General features: G+C 31.0%; 1 protein-coding gene across 3 annotated transcripts in view; it reads right to left on the reverse strand.

Moving 5' to 3' along the window:
* Positions 1 to 20525, reverse strand: part of LOC127700714 (cell adhesion molecule-related/down-regulated by oncogenes-like) — a 115823-nt gene that overhangs the window by 34213 nt on the left and 61085 nt on the right. For all 3 annotated transcript variants that reach the window (XM_052204313.1, XM_052204312.1, XM_052204314.1), the window contains one exon: positions 7142 to 7302. In XM_052204313.1, the coding sequence (XP_052060273.1) occupies positions 7142 to 7229 (88 nt within the window). In that variant the 5' untranslated portion in view covers positions 7230 to 7302. The remainder of the gene's footprint in view (positions 1 to 7141; positions 7303 to 20525) is intronic.

The raw sequence follows: 20525 nt of genomic DNA on the forward strand, positions 1-20525 counted from the left end.
GTAAATGAGGAGGCAAAGAAGAAAGATTTGTTTCCTCAACCATTATTATATAGTATCACATCTGTCTAATATGCCTAATGGCCATGTAGTGCCAAGTACAAAGAATGTAATACAGCACTCTACAATCATTTTATAAACATATTAACTTAATGTGTATTACTTATGTCTTTTTCAAAAACATTTTTGTCATTTTCTTTTGCCTATCTACCATCTGTAGTAGATTTAAAACATATTTACTCTAATCTATCAAGTTTGCTCAATTTTCAAATAAGCAATTACTCTGCAACTACTAACTGCTTTCCTGAGCATGTGCAGAATGCAAAAAATTCTTTCTGAAATCTTGAAAAATAACAAATTATATTAGAAAATGTTGATATCTATTTACCCTTACAGGTCACACTGGAATTATATTCAATTTCAATGAAAACTTAAAAGAAACATTTCACAGGAAACAGGCTTATATAATGATTAAAAGTCTTCTCCTTTTTGTTTCAGCATCTTGTATTATAACTGGTTCTGCCTGTAAGCCAACCAAGTAAACTGGACTTTTTACTGTGGGAAATCAAACAAATCAATAAAAATGTTCATATTTAAATGCAGCAGATTGATTTTTCAAGTAAATATATGATGAAACTAGATGTGCCGGGACGTCACAAATGCCCCTACATGCTGTCAACTAATAGTGTAATTCTGCAAAAAGTATAGGTGATACAAATGAAACACAATCTTGATCTGTAACTGAGTGGCAAAGACAAAACATTAGTGGAACTATTTCAATGAAAACCAATAAAGTCCAAACGAAAAGACATGGCAAGCATTCCATTTTAATGTATTTTTCCTTTAGCATGTGTACTGTATTTTGAATGTGTCATTTGAGGCCTGGTGTACAGTGTACAATTACAGTACACCAAAGCAATGATGTAGGTATTACATTATTACAGCTCTTTAAGTGCCTGACATCTCAAATCACAGCCAAGATATTTCTTAAACAATATCCATAAAATGTTAAAGTTATAGTTTTATGACGTCTTTCTGAAGAGTAATGCAGGGTATCACTAGTGTGGTCTGATTTAACTTTATAGCTTCTCTTCTCACTATGATAACAATAACTTGTCTATATTAACACTCATAAAACTACTATCAAATACCCCATAAAAACACACAGTTAGATACATATACCCTGTTTGACAAACAAATGTTAAACCATCAAGGTCAAGGTTAAATGATGCAGAAGATAATACATGATTTTTGTAACTTTTATGACGGGAATAAGAATTAATATTATGACTATTTGAATCATACACCATATCAATAGAAGATATAAAATTCACAAGACCCGTGAAATTTTAAATACAGATATTTTGTTGATGTTAGATATGTAAAACATGCCGTTTCCTTTTTTACAGTCTAGAGGTGTATGGTTGATTTCAAGTTTTCATTGATAAAACATTATAGAATGCAGAAATGATAAAGATAGTAGCTAATTCATTACCATATCCCAACGATCTGTTGAAAGTTTGTATAAAGTAGAAATAAAAACAACTTAAAATTTATTGCTTTAGAAAAGCTTCACATTTTTTCTTTTACTGTTTTGATATGAATAAAAGGATATTTGGGGTATTCATGAGATAGGAACCCAATAAACAATAAGACCAAATAGAAATTTGCTTGAACTTTTTACACTAAACATGATACATGTATAGTCCAAATTAAACTGACACCAAATTACCACAATAACTTCAAATATGGAATACATTATTTCATTCCACTGACGCCTGTGACATACAAATGTTCTATCAAACACATGCTACATGTAATAAGTCCTTGTCATGATCTAAGATGTAGCAATATTTTAACACAATAAGCAGGTCCGTAGCCAGAATGTCTCGGAGGAAGTTTTCTGGGGTTATGATGCACTGCCTTAATAGTCAAACTTCAATCTTTATCTTAGCTATATGATTCTTTAATAGTATCTTTTGTTTTCATAGGAGGGGGTGTGAACCCCTGACCCCTGGCTTTTGGTGTGATTAGACAATATGTCAACCTTTATCATAAAGTTCTGTTCTCTGCACAACCTGATACCTTAACTCCCAATGGTAGCCATTTTATCCTGATGTTGTATTAATTTATGAGCACCATTTCTAAATATGAGATCAAAGTCATCAATTCTAAAGATTAATGAGGAAAATATCAAAATTAAAGTGAAAATCTAGTTTGGACTTCAGCTATATCCTGAAGGTTAATGTCCCTGCTTTGCATTAAATAACCATTTAACAAGATCAGGATCTGAACATTTCTATAGGTGTGGATAGAATGTTATGCAAATGGACCCATAAGGTATTGTACATAGTGTTTGGCTGAATGCATCCAGAAATTTTACTTAAAAACATAAATCATGAAATAATAGGGGATTTGAATTAAAGGAGGTGTGTTTTGGAAATGTTTATAAATGTTCCTTATACATGAGTTTTGTGTCCTACGAGATGATTTTGTACTGGGTTATACTGCCTGGTAATAGACAAAAGCAAGTCAAGTGTACACAGGTAGAATGATTGATCTTCTGCTGAGGAATTCTTGTTCACTTCAATGTTTTGTTTTATGGATGTTTGACCATGGATGACCAGGTTCATTTTTCATACTGAACTTAGAATTCAAACATAAATTTTCTGATTTAAATGTCATTTAACATCTTGTGCTGGTTGATTCAGCAACTTTTTTTCAGGTCAAGTACTGTACAATGAAATGATACAATAGTGTTACAAAGGAATTTAGTATTGACATTTGAACTTTGTGGACTATATTTACAGTAGAATTTGAAAATGTTTTAAAAAATATACATAGACTGAAAATCAATTATTTATACATGTAGTATTTGATATCTATTTTTGCAGAAACTTTTTTTTTTCACAATTAGACCTCACTAGCTGACTTCTCTTGTTGATTTATTTTCTTTGCTATTTCACAATGGTGAGATTTCCTTTAGAGCCCCCCTGCATGTATTCCTTCATCCAAGGATGTTAGAAAGGAAGTCTTTCCTTTACAACTTTGTTGATGTTATATAACTTCAGGTCCAAGTTTTGACAGATTCATAACGATAAGTTGGTTTACGGAAAGTCAAAAACAAAAGTGATTCCTTAACTTTCAATGTATCATCCATTTGGTATTATTTCCACTGCCAATTTTTAAATTAGAACAAAATCAAAGAATGTATCGAAAGTTTAATCCTGTAGTAAAAATAGGCCATTGTTGATTATTGTTGTCATTGTGTTTCAGAATTTTGAGTTGGTAATTAGATCAGTCAGATCTACACTGTTAACATCATAATGTTGGCAGTATGGACATGTGAGTATGCTGTAATGTGTAATGTCTAAGACATACCATTCACAGTTTGTACAATGTGTTTTGCCTGCATCGTAGATCTACATTTTTGCCATATTTTTTTCACAGAAAAAAAAGTTCTCATTTTCCGGAGCTTTGGCAACTGGCAGTTTGATTAAAATTAAAGGTTTTGACAATATAGTATGCTTTGTTTTATAAAGACTTTGTACCACATGATTGTTTTATAAACATGATAAAGTGGACACTGGTTGATGATACTCTTGAAAACAAAATATATTTTTCTTCTGACCAAATATCTGCATTTCTAAAGGGAAACTGGAATAAATTTTTTTCAAATATTGCAATTTGGCTAATAAATCATTTACCGTCAAAGTCACCACAAATGACATAACATTTCTTTTTTTTACAATATATGCATTAATTTCAGTAAATTTGTCATTTATACCTGCTAAACTTATCAGAAGTGTATTAAGGACAAAAAACTAATCAATCAATTATATTGCACATTTTAAACTTTATTACAAAACAGCTCCATATTAACTAGCTTTCTGCAGTAAATCATGACTTTTATGTGATTGGTCAGTCTATAAATATAAAAAATGTCAGAGATCATAAGATATCAATTGTTTTTATTAATGTTTTCTGTCACCATATATGAGAAAAAACAACCATAATTCATGTCTAGTATGATTTAAGGCCATCAAATTTACAAGGAGTAATTAGAAAGAGTTTTGTATTCAAACCTGTAACCAACCAATTAAAACATTACCATATTAATGTTTGTTGAAGGAAGACATTATGACTAATTTTACATTTTCTAGATTACAAAAATATGATAATGTTCCATATTTTGTGAATAAATCTTCCTTCATGTCAAAGATTTCCCACATCCTCAAATGGGTCCATGTAAAGCTAAATGTCTTGTCAAAGATTTCCCACAACCTCAAATGGGTCCATGTAAAGCTAAGTGTCTTGTCAAAGATTTCCCACATCCTCAAATGGGTGCATTCAAAGCTAAATGTCTTCTCAAAGATTTCCCACATCCTCAAATGGGTCCATGTAATGCTAAGTGTCTTGTGAAAGATTTCCCACATACTCAAATGGGTCCATGTAAAGCTAAATGTCTTGTCCAAGATTTCCCACATACTCAAATGGGTCCATGTAAAGCTAAATGTCTTGTCAATGATTTCCTACATCCTAAAATGAGTCCACATATAGCTAAATGTCTTGTCTGTAATTTTTTGGTTTTATAGAACCCCCTGTATCTTCTCTAATTTTTCTAAAAGGATATCTTAACTTCAAACATGCAAATATCAAAATATCAAATATTTCATTAGAAAGTAAGGAACAATAAAAGAATTTGGTCCAATGAATTTTCCTCAAAATGTGACAGCAAAACTACAAATCCAATTTCATGTTTATTATCTGCAGTCCCCTTAGAGATTTATGAGATAATTCTTGAAAGCGAATGACCAACAACAGATAGATTTTTATATGAGGTAATTTGAGATTGAGTTATTTCCCTTGGCCACCATGCTGGAGGTGTAAATGGTTTCTGATTCGAAAAAACCAAATTGAAACAGGGTACAATCGAGTTTGAGAAGATGTCCTTATTAGACGTTTGTGATGAATTATGCAAGGCTCAAAGAAATTAAAATTGTCCGTTCATTTTTTGAAGTCTAGCAGTCAGTATAAAAAGATGTGTTTGTTGATTCAACTGGGTATAATATATGGGATCTTGTACCACTCTGGTTTGATATAAAATGTCAAATAAATAGTTACCTATTGATCATCCCCCTCCTCCCCCTTTTTTTCATTTCTAAACCAAGCGTAACACTAACAGTCATTAGTTTCATTACTGAATAAAATTCTCATAAATAACTCTCCATATCTACATTTTTCATCAGTTGTCCAAACTGAAAAGGCATGCTTTAAATTACTACCTATTTATATTCCTTTCTACTAAATTAACACACTTCAAACATTTCTTTTAGGAACGTTTTCAATACATGAAAAAATACAATGCATGTTTCTGTGTTCAGACCATATGACATCAAACTGACATATACTGTAGATGTATTAGAAAAAATTTTGTTGGTAATATTTTTAATTAATAATGAATCAATACATATGTTTACCAGTTTGTAGGAATATTATGCTAAACTGTAGTTTAGTATGATTGATTGATTGATTGTTGGCTGCTTAACATCCAGTGGCAAATATTTGATGTATGTTCAGGACATGAATTACAGGAGATAGGGGTGATACATTTGACACAACCAAAGCTTTCAAAGAGTTTTAAGAAGCCAAACTGCAAGTAAATTGTTATATTTTTACTTCCAAGTTCTAGTTGAGTTGTTTGTAAAAAAATTCTGACTATTGCTAATTCTTGCTTCCATTTTGATACCGTTTTTTGTCCTTTGATTCACAATTTTAATTGCCCTCTATGTATTTAATCCCTTTTTTTGAATTAATGTCTCTACTATTTGTCATGGAAAACTGCATTCCTGTCTCAGATCTTGTTATTACATTGATAAATTACCCATTTCTGTGAAATCAACAATCCACACCACATTAACCACCATTTCTAAATTTCTAAATAATATGATTTTAACTGATGATAAAATTTCTTAAACCTTCAAAGATTTAATTCAGAAGACTGGTTCTATTTTTATACCATGCCAGTAAACCTCTATGAAAAAAAAAAACGCATTAAGATTTCCTTTAATAACCCAGTGTAACTAGACACCAATCAGATAGTACTAATATATAGCCAATATTACCATACATAAATCATATAGTTTTTACAGGCAAAATGAATTTTTACTTTAATGGTTTAACTGAAAACTGATCAAAGGTTTTCTGTAATTCTAGATGTCCTTATTGATTTATTTATATGTTTTTCAGGGGCTATCAGGGAGGAAATATGGTAAATCCTTCACATTGTTCTGAAATCCTAAAATAAATAAATGTTCAGAGTGTTACTGGGTTGCAGACTCATTGACAATATACCATAAGTAACTGTTCATTGGTATGTAAATGGATGATGTACATTACTGCACACATATTTTTCAAATTCCTCTTCAGGGACTGTTTACTTAACTCCCCATCGCTCCCTGCATGTGACAAGAATGAACCTGGGTGAACTTAATTCTAATTTTTTTCTAACAATTTAAGGAAATGTTTAAAAGATTGAAGGTCAGGAACACAGTATCTATGTACTGCTTGGTACGTGTACAGACTGTTGTAAAGAAAAAGACTAATTGTTCTATCAATGCCACAATAGTGTTTCTGGACTGTAATTTGTGCAGTCTCTTATTTTAATAGTTTATTAAGACTACTGCTATGAAGAGTGTTTGTGTAGTGTCAATATTTTTTTGATCTTTCAATTGGAAATAACTCCATTGCATAAAATTGACAAATATTTAAAAACTTTACAAAAAGAGAGACAACTCTTGCCAACTCAAGAAATGGGAGACAACTGTTGGAACAGGTGTATTAGGTCAAATCATGGTACGAGTATTTTGTACTAATTATTTTCAAAACCTTTGTCAAAAATTTATATAAATTTAATGCATCAACTATGATTATGTCTGTAGCAAAGAAAGCTTATGCAAACAGTGTCCTTCTGATCCTGTGAAATGTAACTTTTTCAATAGAATTTTTTTTAGTTGCTGCCTGATATTTCAACAAATCAGTATTTGCATCCAATCTAGTAATATATATCAATAAAAAATCTTAAAATTACCAACAGTAAAATTAGTGTTCAATCTTCTGTTCCGTGTATAATTATAATATCTACCTTCAGAAGTTGTGGCTTTCACCATGACAACCAGGATCCATAGCAACAGACCCTCTACCAGCATCCTGTCGATGCCAGGCCTCTTCATACTCTGTCATAAAGACACATAGACAAATAGAATCCACTCATTGAATCACCCGTTTATAATCCACAGAACAATCCTGAAATATAAAAAAAAATCAGTAATTTAACCCTTATTTGTTGGAAGAAAGTAAACCATTCTTAGCATTGATAAAGTCATCACATTAAAATAAACAAGATTGTTTACAAATGTGCCTTTGAAATAACAGGAACAAAATTATTCAAAACTTTGACAGTGTTATTCAACATTACATTTCTGATGAAATTATTCAACATACTGACAGTATATTCTTTTTGACAGAATTATCAAACTTTCTGCCAATTTTTGTTTTTTTTACAGTAAACTCAACATACTGACAGAATTTTCATAACAATAACTAATAACCTTAGGTTTTATACTGTGTAATTCTAATAATGCATGATTTCTAATCCCTATGTAAGTCAACCATAAGTAAGTAATGTTTTGGTATTACAGGTTCCCTGTTTTTGTTTACAGACATAAAACTCCCTTAAAAAACCAGTAAAATTAGTCTATTTATAAAAAGTCTGCTAGCATTCCATAACCCTAGATAACAGACCATAAAATCAGCAACAGAAGTGAAGTTGTATACTGGTAGCAAAGTCATAAATCTATGAATGTAAGTAAATCTAAACAACTTTTACGACCTTTTTCAAACAGAACTTGATAACAGTCTACACTTCTGAAATACATTCAACCATCAAAATTGGCAACTTTTTACAAAGATGCACTTTTTTGTCTGCAAAAACTATGTCATTACTTTCTGATAATTTGTTATGTATTAACGAGACACCTTTAAGAACAACAAACATTTTATATGTAAAAGATGGCATGGGATTTTTGTTTAAAAACTAATCAACCCAAATTTTGGTAAAATACATTGTTTGGTCATCCTTTAGAAATTGTTTGTGTCTACATGAATCCATTAATTGTTATTTTTTTATCTAAATAAATAGACTAACATTAATGTTGAAAAATTAGTTATAATATTCATACTTTTTCTCATACACCATAAAGCAACAGTTTGAGGATAAATACTGTCAATTCAGAAAAATTTGCATGCATTTATGTTGTGAAGTGGACTTAAAAGCAAGATTAATCGATAATTAATAAATAATAATATTAAAATTTAAAATGCAAGCCATAAATTTAAAAAATCTACCCTGTTGCAATTTTCATGATAAAAACATAGCTAAAATTTCTGAATTTACGGAAAGTAGTCAGTGTTAAAGGAATCAGAAAAGATTTCTAAATTCTTTTTTGCTTTCCTCATAAATTTACAGGAATTAAGCAATGTATATAAAATGTATAACGGAAATGGGAAACTTTATCAGAGAGCTTTGATTTATAATATAAAATTGTTAGTAACATCCGTCCATTATAATTCTCTAAAATCATGAAACCTTTTCTATTTGGAAAATTTAAAAAATACAAGCAGTTTGTATTGGCCGATAACCATGTTGAATGTCCCCGGTAAGGTCATGGAAAAGAAAGTTAGTTTAAGCCAACTCTATCCTGTTTTTTGTAACCAAAATGATGATTTACACATCCTTCTTAAGCTGAAACAGGTTTTCTGTTTGTTTCAAACGTTTGCAAAATTGGACAAAAATGGTTTGTGTGTCTTCTGCTTTGACGAACTCCAATACAGGTGTGCAAACATTGGTTAAAATTCAAAAATAAATAGTTTAATAAATGCACCAATTGAAAATTCAAATGCACCTTCCGTCTGCTTGTCAATAATAGCAACAATGTTTAAGTCATTATGAACAAAACTTTTGTGCACTAAGAGATTTGTTGAATTTGCACATAGTAAAACAAATCAAGCCGAACAAAATTTATTTTTCCAACTTTATATTTGTGAAAAAAATTGCCCTAATCAAAATGAAATGACAACTTGATTGTCAATCTTGTTTTAGTCCATTGATGTTCTATTTATTGCCCTGATGACCATTCAAAATGCAAGATTTATTAATGCGATCAATAACAGTGTAATAAAATAATGTTAACATACAGAAAAAGAAACTTTTTATTAATGCGATGAATTTCGTGTAATATTTTTGGCAATAATTGTAACATCACATGACAGTAATCTCCATCATAGTTAGGGTGTACAAAATGACCATACCTCAATACAAGAATGTTAATCCAAACTCCCGCTGTTCCAAACTTTCTAAGTATTATCATGGATTATTATATACACCCCCTATTGACCATTGTGATATAATCTCAGCCTAATGATTGGTCATTTCATTGATAATCAATGACCACTTATCATTTGAAGATTGGCCAACTTAAACAGGTGAATCGTTTTATCTTTTAGAAGAATGTATACAATCTATCAACAAAGTTAGTGGGGGAACTTTCTGCTTACGGATACTCTTGTCAAGCAAACAATTACAGAAAGTTCCTCCAGGGTACAGCTGAATAACCTACCAAGCTGATTCCATCTGTCAACACAACAAAATACACAACTTTCTGGCCATCTCTTATCAATTATTTCTCATATGGTGGACTCATTATTATTTGTTGGAAATCGATTTTTCATGGATTTTGTGGGTTTAACTCAAATCTAAATGTCAACGAATTTCAAATTTTCACAACATTTTCAAAATTAAAATAGAGTATACATGTAAGGACTGTCAATGTGGTCTGGACCAATCTAAACATCCAAAACGGATCCTTCCTACAATGAAACACCATTTCTGAAGAAGTCCATGATCTGAGTCTGGACTCAGGAAATGTATAATTAATTACACATTTCATAAAAGCCATAGCTCAATTACTAAAACGAGTAACAAATGTATAATGTCTGATGGGCAATTTTTTTTAACCATACTTGGTATGCGTTTATGTGATGGGGTATAATTATTGATCCTGTTTGTTATAAACCAACATGTTGAGCAGGATTTGTAAATTAATTAGCTCATAATGTAAGAAGTCATACAAACCATTGAGGTAATTGAGAAAAAAAATATTCTCTGAAATCATAAGTTATACATCACCAAAATTTTTCATTCAAAATTTAGCCAAAATTCACCAGCTTCGAGTCATTTGCTTAAATTTTCTCCAGGATTATAAGTAGATTTTGATTCAGCAAAACAAATTTGGCACCACTTAATGAAAGGATTCCTTTAATGACTGGATAGTCCCTATACAATAAAATCTCCTGATAAACTTGTTTGACTTTATGTGATGGTATTTGAAGATGATGGATTGGTCAGTTATTTGGTCAGTTAAATTGCCACCTGTGGTCATTTGTATCATAAAGCTGCTAAGTGACCGATTGATTCTATAATCAGACCAGATTACCACTGATTGTAAACATGATAAAGCAGGAACTAGGTGACATTCAACTGACCTTGGACACTTTATCATCTTCTATTTTTATAATAGAAATACAAAAGTATGCCGATTCTTTGAGAAAAAGATTTTTTTTTAACGTACAAATACCACGTTTGATTACTGCTGGTTCATTTATCTTTCGTGGGTACCAACATTCGTGGTTTCAGGAAAAGTAGTGTTTCATGGATTTGCCAAAGTCTGCATACTAGCCAATAGACAATTCATACTTTGTTGAATAGTTAAATTCTTTGTTTATCTATAAAATTAGTACCCTACGAATAATAATGAATTAATGTTACCTCTCTGATTGAAAACCGTCTCCTTTGCTTTGTAAATGAACATTAAGGCATCAAATAAATTCAACAACTTCATTGGTGAACACTTAACATGCTTAATGTCCAAAAATAACAAGACCCTTCTATGACACTGCATTTCATATATCAAAAGGCCAATTTCAAATTCAGTTCACAATTCATGTAAACAGAAAGAGACATATTATGAACATTTCAAATTCATTTGGTCTCGGCGAAAGTACCAAGATATTGTTAAACAGATAGTCACTTCATTTGATGTGGTATTATACAAAATACTGTGCTACAAATGACGCCAATATTAATTATATTTTACACAGATTTGTCTAATTAACAAAAACTATCACCTCTCTAGACATATATTACAGGAATAATTATCCTTCATTTTGACAAATTTATACAAAACATCAAGGTATTTGGTTTGAATAGCCCACAGCTACTTAATCTTAACTGAGGAATATAAAGATTGATTGTTTTTCACACATGAAATGACAATATTAAGATATTCATTGAAAGATGTTTATGACAAATGATATGTATATCACCAATAAAAGTATATTACATTTTGTTGACCCTAACCCATGTTACAATATTTTCTTCATAAATCAGAATACTGCTAATTATAGAAGAAGAAGAAGAAGAAGAAGAAGAAGAAGAAGAAGTATTTTTACAAATATAATAAACAATACAGTATACATAGTTACAAACACAAATAAGAAACAAGAGTTTTCACATATTCGTATATATATAGGAGTATATATAAAACCTTCGTCTCAGGTAATTATATATATTGAAAAAAAAGAACAGTGCAGTAAAAAAATCAAGACTTATGGAAAAATGGTTTGACTATTTCACACTTAATTCTATAAAATATCAAACACAGATTTATACCAGCTGTAGGACAATATATTCAATATTTAGGATGTATGCTATTTCAGTTTCTTTAATTCTTAGCCGATTTATCATTTTCCTGACCTGGTGAATATTTTTATTTAATCAACGTTCATTTGATATCAGTTCTTCATTGGTCAAAATTCAATTATGTCGTCATATTTTCTATTGAGACGTCACAAAAAAAGGCGACCATTTCTTATGAGGTTACGTAGAAAAATACCTCTTTTTGCAGATCAATGAAAAAGAAGGATTATTTTTGTCTGCATATCATTTTAATTCATTAGAAAAACAGATTCTACCTCCAAATCTCTCCACTCTCGACAGTTAAATTTCAAATATTAAAAATACTCAGCAAGCCTCGCATTTTCAATTTGAAAATTGAACTGTCTAAAAGCACACTCAATGCAGTGGTAAGAATCTATATATACAAGTAATTTGACAAGATAAACATTGATGAGGCAATTGTGAAAGTAATCTTTCCATGTATATTAACCTCCTCATTGAAAGGTCATTTTATTTAATACTTTGAAATAGAAGAGTAAATTAATGATTTACTCTTCCTAGGTAACCTTCATCATCTAAATCTGACTTGAACAACTTACAAATTGACTTCTGACCCCAATAGCTTACTTTCTTCACAATTATAACAAACATAATTGTTTTCTTTATGCAATTGGTATATTTCTGCACGAAGATCTCTGCAAGAATGCTCCTGCTGAGTTATGTAATACTTTACAAAAGATAAGAAAACTTCTGTCAAAACAATATTCTTTTCATTTTTGTGATGCGATACTGAAAATTACTATTTTACTTTTTGTATCAATAAGTTGATAACTTTTTGGCCGAAAACACTACCAATCTGAAGAGGGAGGTATGTTGTGTTATATCTTAATTCATTTCAAATGCTGTTTTATTTCATGATTATTTCAAATATAAACTACTGCATGATGTTGCCTTTAAAGCAAGCTGAGCGGTAATCAAATAACAAGCTTTCTAAAAAACTTGTCTAACAATTGTCCATTGAGCAACTACTCCAAAAGTGTCGAATGTCTAATGCTTTGAACAATGAGCCACATTAAGCTAAGATCACGGAAAATAAACTGTGTTTAATAATTTATATAAGAATGCAGGAAGATTGAGGCAGATCGTGTTGGCCATTGCTATTTTCACCTTGGGTCATTAAATGGGTACATTGACAATTGTCACCAAGTCATCAAGTAAAATTAACATTGATTTTTTATGTTTTTCAAGTTACCTCCCAAAGCGCTTTCTATTTACCTGAATCTTCCTCTCAACGGTGGTGCACTAAGCTTGGCTTAATCTACTTGCTTAAATCTTCAAGTTACCTACATCTTCAAGTTCCTCTCAAAGGTGCATTTTATTCGCATAAAACAACAAGTTATCTATCAAAGGTGCACTCTACTTGCCTAAATCTTCAAAATCTACCCTTAAATCTCTAAATTAAAACTCTCAAACGAACATGCTGGTGTCACTAAAACCACTTACTTATAGATTTTGTTCTATTTCAAATATTATGAGGGCTGTAAGCTGGTAAAAGAAGTGTCAAGAAAATATAAATATCCTCTAAGTGATCAATACACTACTGATCTGAACCAAAGTACCTAAAAACAATATATTATGGAAAATTACAAATTTACAATCATTTAATGTTATCAAAGGTTTACACTTATGCCATTGGAACAGTTCCTTGTAAACACTCCAGTAGATTAATGCCCCCTTGTTTATATTTAATTTGTGATAATATAATCTATTTATTTGTTTAAATATTTACAAACTTATTAAATCAATAAAAAGCACTTTATTATACTGATATGCTATCGATGGGAACAGTTGATATGTGTCTTTTGTTCAGTATTTTTCCTAGTACCCTTCAAATGATGCATTTTGTAAATAAATTGTCAAAAGCACTTTTTTATCCACTTCTTAATTGAAAAGTGGACACTGTTTGAGTGCACTACAAAAGTACAATACAGATTTCTGAGCTCACAAGACATTTTTGTCAGGAATATGTTAAGGAGGATAAGTTTGGGAAGACAATACATAAAATGTTTGCAACCATACAGAACAGACTTTAACAACACATCTAATACCATCAATGGTCTATCCAAGAGTCAGCCACATGAACATGTATTCATTGAACTATTACGGCTGATATATCTAATCACTGGTAACTCATGACAAACTAGAATGGATATATAAACCACCTAGAATACTCAATTATAAACAAGATTCTCAAGAGGAGGCTCAGTGTAATGCAATTGAGTCAAATAATATAGAAGATTTGACGTAAACATCGATGAGGCAGCCATCAACAACACACGTTCACTGAAATATCTTGCAGGTTATAGCAGAATCTATTCAGAACTATACATTCTATAAGACTGAATTCCCCATGTTTTCTGGTCCATACACTTATTTCTTCTTCTTCTGATCTATTACAATAATTTACAATAGTTACAATACATGTAGATGCATCAATACTTGTAAGGACCTCAAGTCAGTGTAACTATTTATATTTGTAGTGGTTAGATCAAACAATCCCTAAGATCCACTGCAGCATGAATGATTAGAAATGATTAAATACAGTAATTTGTATGTCAAAAATAAAGAAAAATGGTTGATTTAACTTGTAAGCTACATTACACCCCTTTCTCTAAGTCAAGGGGTACAAATAGTCAAGTGACATTATTTTGATATGGCAGATTGGATTTAGTTATGCAATCTTTACAATGTATTTAATGTAAGAATTTTATCTAAAATTAGGCTGTGCTCAGTAATATTTTACATGAAAAATGAATGAAAAATTATGGATGAATTACTTTCCTCTAACTAACCAGGTGTTACCTTATCTAAACATACCATTTTCTAGAGAGGGTCAATTTCATACAAAATTCTTTATTCAATGAAAATCTCAAACTGATGATACACTTTAAATCTCCAGATTTCAGCTTCAGTAGTAATGCTTTCCCAACCAAATCTTTTAAAATTTTAATTAAAATCACATTATTTTTCCTTAACCCTTACCCCCCTCTTTTCTGGAAGAGAACAACTTTTGGTTATTTATCAACAGATGCAAACAACTTCTTGACCTCAAGAATAATGCATCTGAAACCTAGACATAAGTATACTTATATAAAAGACTACCGTAAAAGTGCATAATAGTAGTAGACAGATTGTAACAGTTTTAAATTTAACCTGAACTAAGAAGGGAAAGATTTTGATGGGAGATTTAATCGGAAAAAAAAGTTAATTTTTTTTATTTAGCAATTTACTTTATTATTTACAGCTATTTTGAAACAACAATGGTGAGTAGTGACCTCCAACGATGCAAACATAGCCAATTCAATTCTATAGTGGCTTTACAATTGTCAACACTTCTTTAGGTTAACAAAAGCAACGGAAGAAATTAAGAGTCACAGACCTCTGAACTCAAAATACTTTATAAATGTACATAATTTTGGTAATTATACTTTTCAAGGACACCGTACCTTGTGGCTCACTGGTCAATTTATTGAGGTATAGAATGAGAACCTTTAATTACCTGTTGTTAGCATGCAATATCAGGTTTATAGGGTTGTAATTATTCCGTACACAGTGACTCATCTCAAAACAGTTTTTTGTAGCACCATGAAGTTATATTTTAATATGGACTGAAGATAAACAGGTGTTCAGAATGGACATTTTCTGTGATTTTTTTAATCTCTATAATCAACTGTCACATGGTGATCATGGTGATATCTAAATCCTGATGTAAAAAAATTTCCATATTATCTGCAAAATTTCTTAAAAAAAACTGGACAGAAATATTATTAATATTTATAAGGTAAAAAGGATGGTTAACTGATGACAATGGCTATCTCTTGGTTATACTGCAAACAGACACAGATAAAAAATCCTCCTGAACCTTTACAACAATGACAGACTTAACTTCCTGGATATTTTCCATACAGATTTTGTTGTTGTGTTGTAACAATAATTACTGTTTATTATCACCCTTCACCAAATAAACAATCCTTCCTCAATACACAGCTGGAATACAACTTGACCCTGCACACTGATTTTTCTTCTTCACACAACTAACATTTCAAACATTATACACTTGAAACAGATAAAGGATTCCTCAGATTCTGAACAGCCTATAAACTGCTAAGAAAAATTTCACACTAGAAAAATTAATGATATTTTATTTCTGGCAGTATAACACTGATTACCAGAAGTCTTTGCTGGAATTTCATTTAGGATAAAGTAGAAAATGTTGGCTTTATATATAATTATTTATGCCTGCATGCACTTAGTTACAAACAAATATATGTCAATGAACGCAATCTTTTATTAATGAAATGAAATTATCAACTGTAAAACAGAATAATAGCCTAGCAATGTTGTTGAAGGAATCTAAACATGTGAATCAGAACAAGAAAAAAAAGCTAACTGTTGGTCATATAAACATGACTATGTATCCACTTCTAAACATGAGCACAAAGCTGTAGGTCATCTCAACAAAAACACATGAGCACAAAGCTAACTGTAGGTCATCTCAACAAGAACAAATGAGCACAAAGCTAACTGTAGGTCATCTCAACAAGAATACATGAGCAAAAATCTAGCTGTAGGTCATCTCAACCAGGACATATGAACACAAAGCTAACTGTAGGTCATCTCAACCAGAACACATGAGCACAAAGCTAACTGTAGGTCATCTCAACCAGAACACATGAGCACAAAGCTAACTGTAGGTCATCTCAAACAGAACACATGAGCACAAAGCTAACTGTATGTCATTTCAACAAGAACACATGAGCACAAAGCTAACTGTATGTCATTTCAACAAGAACACATGAGCATAAAGCTAACTGTAGGTCACCTCAACAAGAACACATAAGCACAAAGCTAGCTGTATATCATCTCATAAAGAACACATGAGCACAAAGGTAACTGTAGGTCATTTCAACAAGAACACATGAGCACAAAGCTAACTGTAGGTAATCTCAGCAAGAACACATGAGCACAAAGCTAGCTGTGGGTCATCTCCAACAGAACAACTGTAGCACAAAGATAACTGTAGGTGATATCAAACAGAACATCTGAGCACAAAGATAACTGTAGGTCATCTCAACAAGAACACATGAGCACAAAGATAACTGTAGGTCATCTCAAACAGAACATCTGAGCACAAAGATAACTGTAGGTCATCTCAACAAGAACACATGAGCACAAAGATAACTGTAGGTCATCTCAAACAGAACATCTGAGCACTAAGATAACTGTAGGTGATCTCAAAATGAACACATGAGCACAAAGTTAGCTGTGGGTCATCTCAACAAGAACACATGAGCACAAAGATAACTGTAGGTCATCTCAAACAGAACATTTGAGCACACAGATAATTGTAGATCATCTCAAACAGAACATTTGAGCACAAAGAAAACATATGGGTTGTCAACAAGAACATACGAGTCTCAGCATAAGAACAAAGCTTTCTGTAGGTCATCTAATTCAAGAACATGTTTAATCTTAACATAACCTGAAGAGAAGCTATAAATGAGTTAAGAGTTGACCTAAAGTAAGGACTTTAAAGTCACCTAAGTATGGGAAGAGATCATAGAAAATTGGACCATTCTATTTTTAAGACCATTAGAATTCCTTAAGAGGCAAGCAATGGGAAAAAGATTTGATCTTTATGTTGGTAAAATTGTCCAATATCATATCCTTTTCTTTTTATTCACATTTTACTCCAACCTAATTACATATCTAAAATATTTAGCCATCTTGTATTACTAGTTAATAGGCCTGATATAACACACCTGTTTGGTCCGATGTAAACAAAGCCTAGGGGTAGGTACAGGTGTTATAACAAATTTGTTCAGGTCTTTAGGTCTACAGGAAAATGTGTGTAAGCGTCGTAATGTAATTGTTTTTTACACTATTATTAATCCTTTCAAACTACTGTAAAGTATTTTTTCTTAATCGTTGAAAAATTTTCAAAATAGAAACATAGAACAGTTTTCAAAATATAAACACTTAACTGGTGTTGAAGGGAATAAGCACATATATCAAAGCAACACTGCTATAATTGATGTTCTTCATATTGAGGGTCACTACAAAGTCTTCAATGGCACGCTAACCAACTAATAACTTACTGTACAAAACAAAACTGGTTTTTTTTACAAATTATCAAATAAACTGTGTTTATTCAGAATCCTGAGAATATATAGGAATGAGGCAATTCAGTTGCCAACACGGGATTTTGAAAAGGGGGATCAAGAAGGCAAAATCAGGAGTGGGACTTGTAAAAGGTCTATGCATTAACCATATATATAGCTCCGTAGGAGATTCCCCTCCTCTTAATCCTCCTCCTCCACAATTGAATAGAAAAAAGACAAGACTATTTATATGCATATAATAAAAAAAACAACTAAAAACAGTTAACAAGAAACAAATACAGCAGACAGCATACAGCAGACAGCAACCCCCTGGTAGTGGCATCAGGTGCTAAGGAAAGGTAAGCATATATCCATATAAAAGCATTGCAAATTCTTCAACACTACCCCCCAAGCCTAAGAATTTGTTCAGGTCTACATTTTCAACAATTTTTCAAAAAAAAAAGAAAAAAAAAACCAACTAAGTAGTGATGATCAGGGCTGTAATTTCATAGTTGATGAAGACTTTCAAAAGGAATTTCAAAAGACCACTACCACAAAAGGTTCACTATTACATTATAACATGCAAAGTAACTGACACAATGAACTACACAATGAAAGATTTTATGGATAAAAAGCCCCATAGTTGCATACATTTTTCAAAGTATTCTTTGTTTATGATGATATAAATAGCTTATGTCCAACATTTAAGCCTGAAGCATTTTTTATAGGCTGATACATCTTGTTATTCACATTAGCTAATTTTATCCCTTTGAATACCGTAAAAACACAAAACAGAACAAAATACAAATAACAAATATAAATTACAGGTCAAAACACTAAAAACGCTTTTTACACTAACATAAAACAAAAACTCTTAATTTTTTAGAAAGATCTTATAAAAACAATAAGTTTATGTGTTGGTTTTTTAAAATATGTTTTTAAAAAGAATAAATGCCTGAATATATCATTGAGAGTAAAATAAATATAATGCACATTTTAAATTCCACAAATCTTACTTGTAAAACGTGAAAATATGAGGCGGGAGCATGAAAACATGCAACTAACACTTGATATTCTATTATCTAATTCAAACGGAAACAAAATAGATTGGTTTGTAACCAAAGGTGTTACACAAACATACACATAGCACACAATTCATTAATACTTACATTCATATAGAATTAAATTGTGTGAATTAAATAATCCAAAATACACAAAAAACATATCCAAGTATCTCATAACAGTTTTATCTACAAATTTTGTGTTTTTATAGATTTGTTTCCATTGTTTTGCAATATGTACAACACAACTTTCAACACTACTAGTGTCTATTTTTAGCTCATGGTTTCCTCATAAAAACTCCACTAACAAAACTTTCAAATGAAGCAGAAGAATAATTTCCTTTAGAAACATAATGTAACAATTACTCCACAACAAAGTAATACATTTTATAAACTCTCTTTCTATCCTCCATCTTGGTGTGTACACAAGCAGAGCTAGGGGTGAATTAACTGTATCATAGTATCACATTACCAGGGCAAGATTTCTATGTTTTTCTTGTCAAAATATAAATTTCTCCACATGTTAGTACACTTGATACTTCATCAGAGAGCAGAGGAATGCTGATAAAGGAACGCTTTCTGATTATTTACCAGTTTCTGGTGGTAATAGTTTTTGTAATTGTGTTCTTTTAACTATGGGTGAAAACTGGGAATTTTATGAAACATTTCTTCACAGATTTTATCAGTATATTCATTAACAAATAATTCATAATTGTTAAAGATAGAGATATTGTTAAAAAAAAAAAGAAACATGGGGTATTTGTGAACAAGACAGCAACCCAATGACAAAAATAACCAATAGACATCTAGTGGATAACAAATAGGAATACAGGTGTCTATACAATATGTAAAACTTGAGTAGATGGAATTATTGCTTGTTCCTTTGTATATATATTTTAAAATTGCACTGCTTAAATTTTTCAAGTTTTCTTAAGCATAATACTGTTCTATTTATTTTTTTTAGTTAAACTTTAAAATTTGAATAAGAAATTCAAGGAGTCAAAGGTTGATCTAATATCTGTAATTCTAAATAAAGAGACCTGTTCTTGTTTTTTTTTATTTTTTCAGTTTCAACATTAATTTAATCAGTATGACTCTGTCTTCTAATGTTAAATCATTTACAGTGTAAGTTGTCATCCTTACTTTTCATTATTTAGTTAAAAAAAATAAAAAGATGTGGCATGATTATCAATGAGACAACTATCTACCAGAGACCAGAGGAAGATTATGTCAACATTGTTGAGTTGCTGTCTCATTAAGATATATCCTGTATCTCCTTTACTACTAAAAATTCAGACACAGTGTAAGTACGAAACAAGGTACTGGTGATAGTTTAATATTTTATTTAATTCATATAAGGGCCTAATGGAATTTCTACACAAATATTGTGTTTCACTTTATTGTTGTTGGATAGCTGTCTGACTGTTGTTTACTCAAATTTCTATTTGTCAGCAAACTTGATAGTTGTCAATATAATAATGTATTTTTTATTTTATTTTTTTCAAATGTTTT

Source organism: Mytilus californianus, unplaced genomic scaffold (assembly GCF_021869535.1).
Source record: "Mytilus californianus isolate M0D057914Y unplaced genomic scaffold, xbMytCali1.0.p SCAF_5, whole genome shotgun sequence".
Taxonomy (NCBI): Eukaryota; Metazoa; Mollusca; class Bivalvia; order Mytilida; family Mytilidae; genus Mytilus; species Mytilus californianus.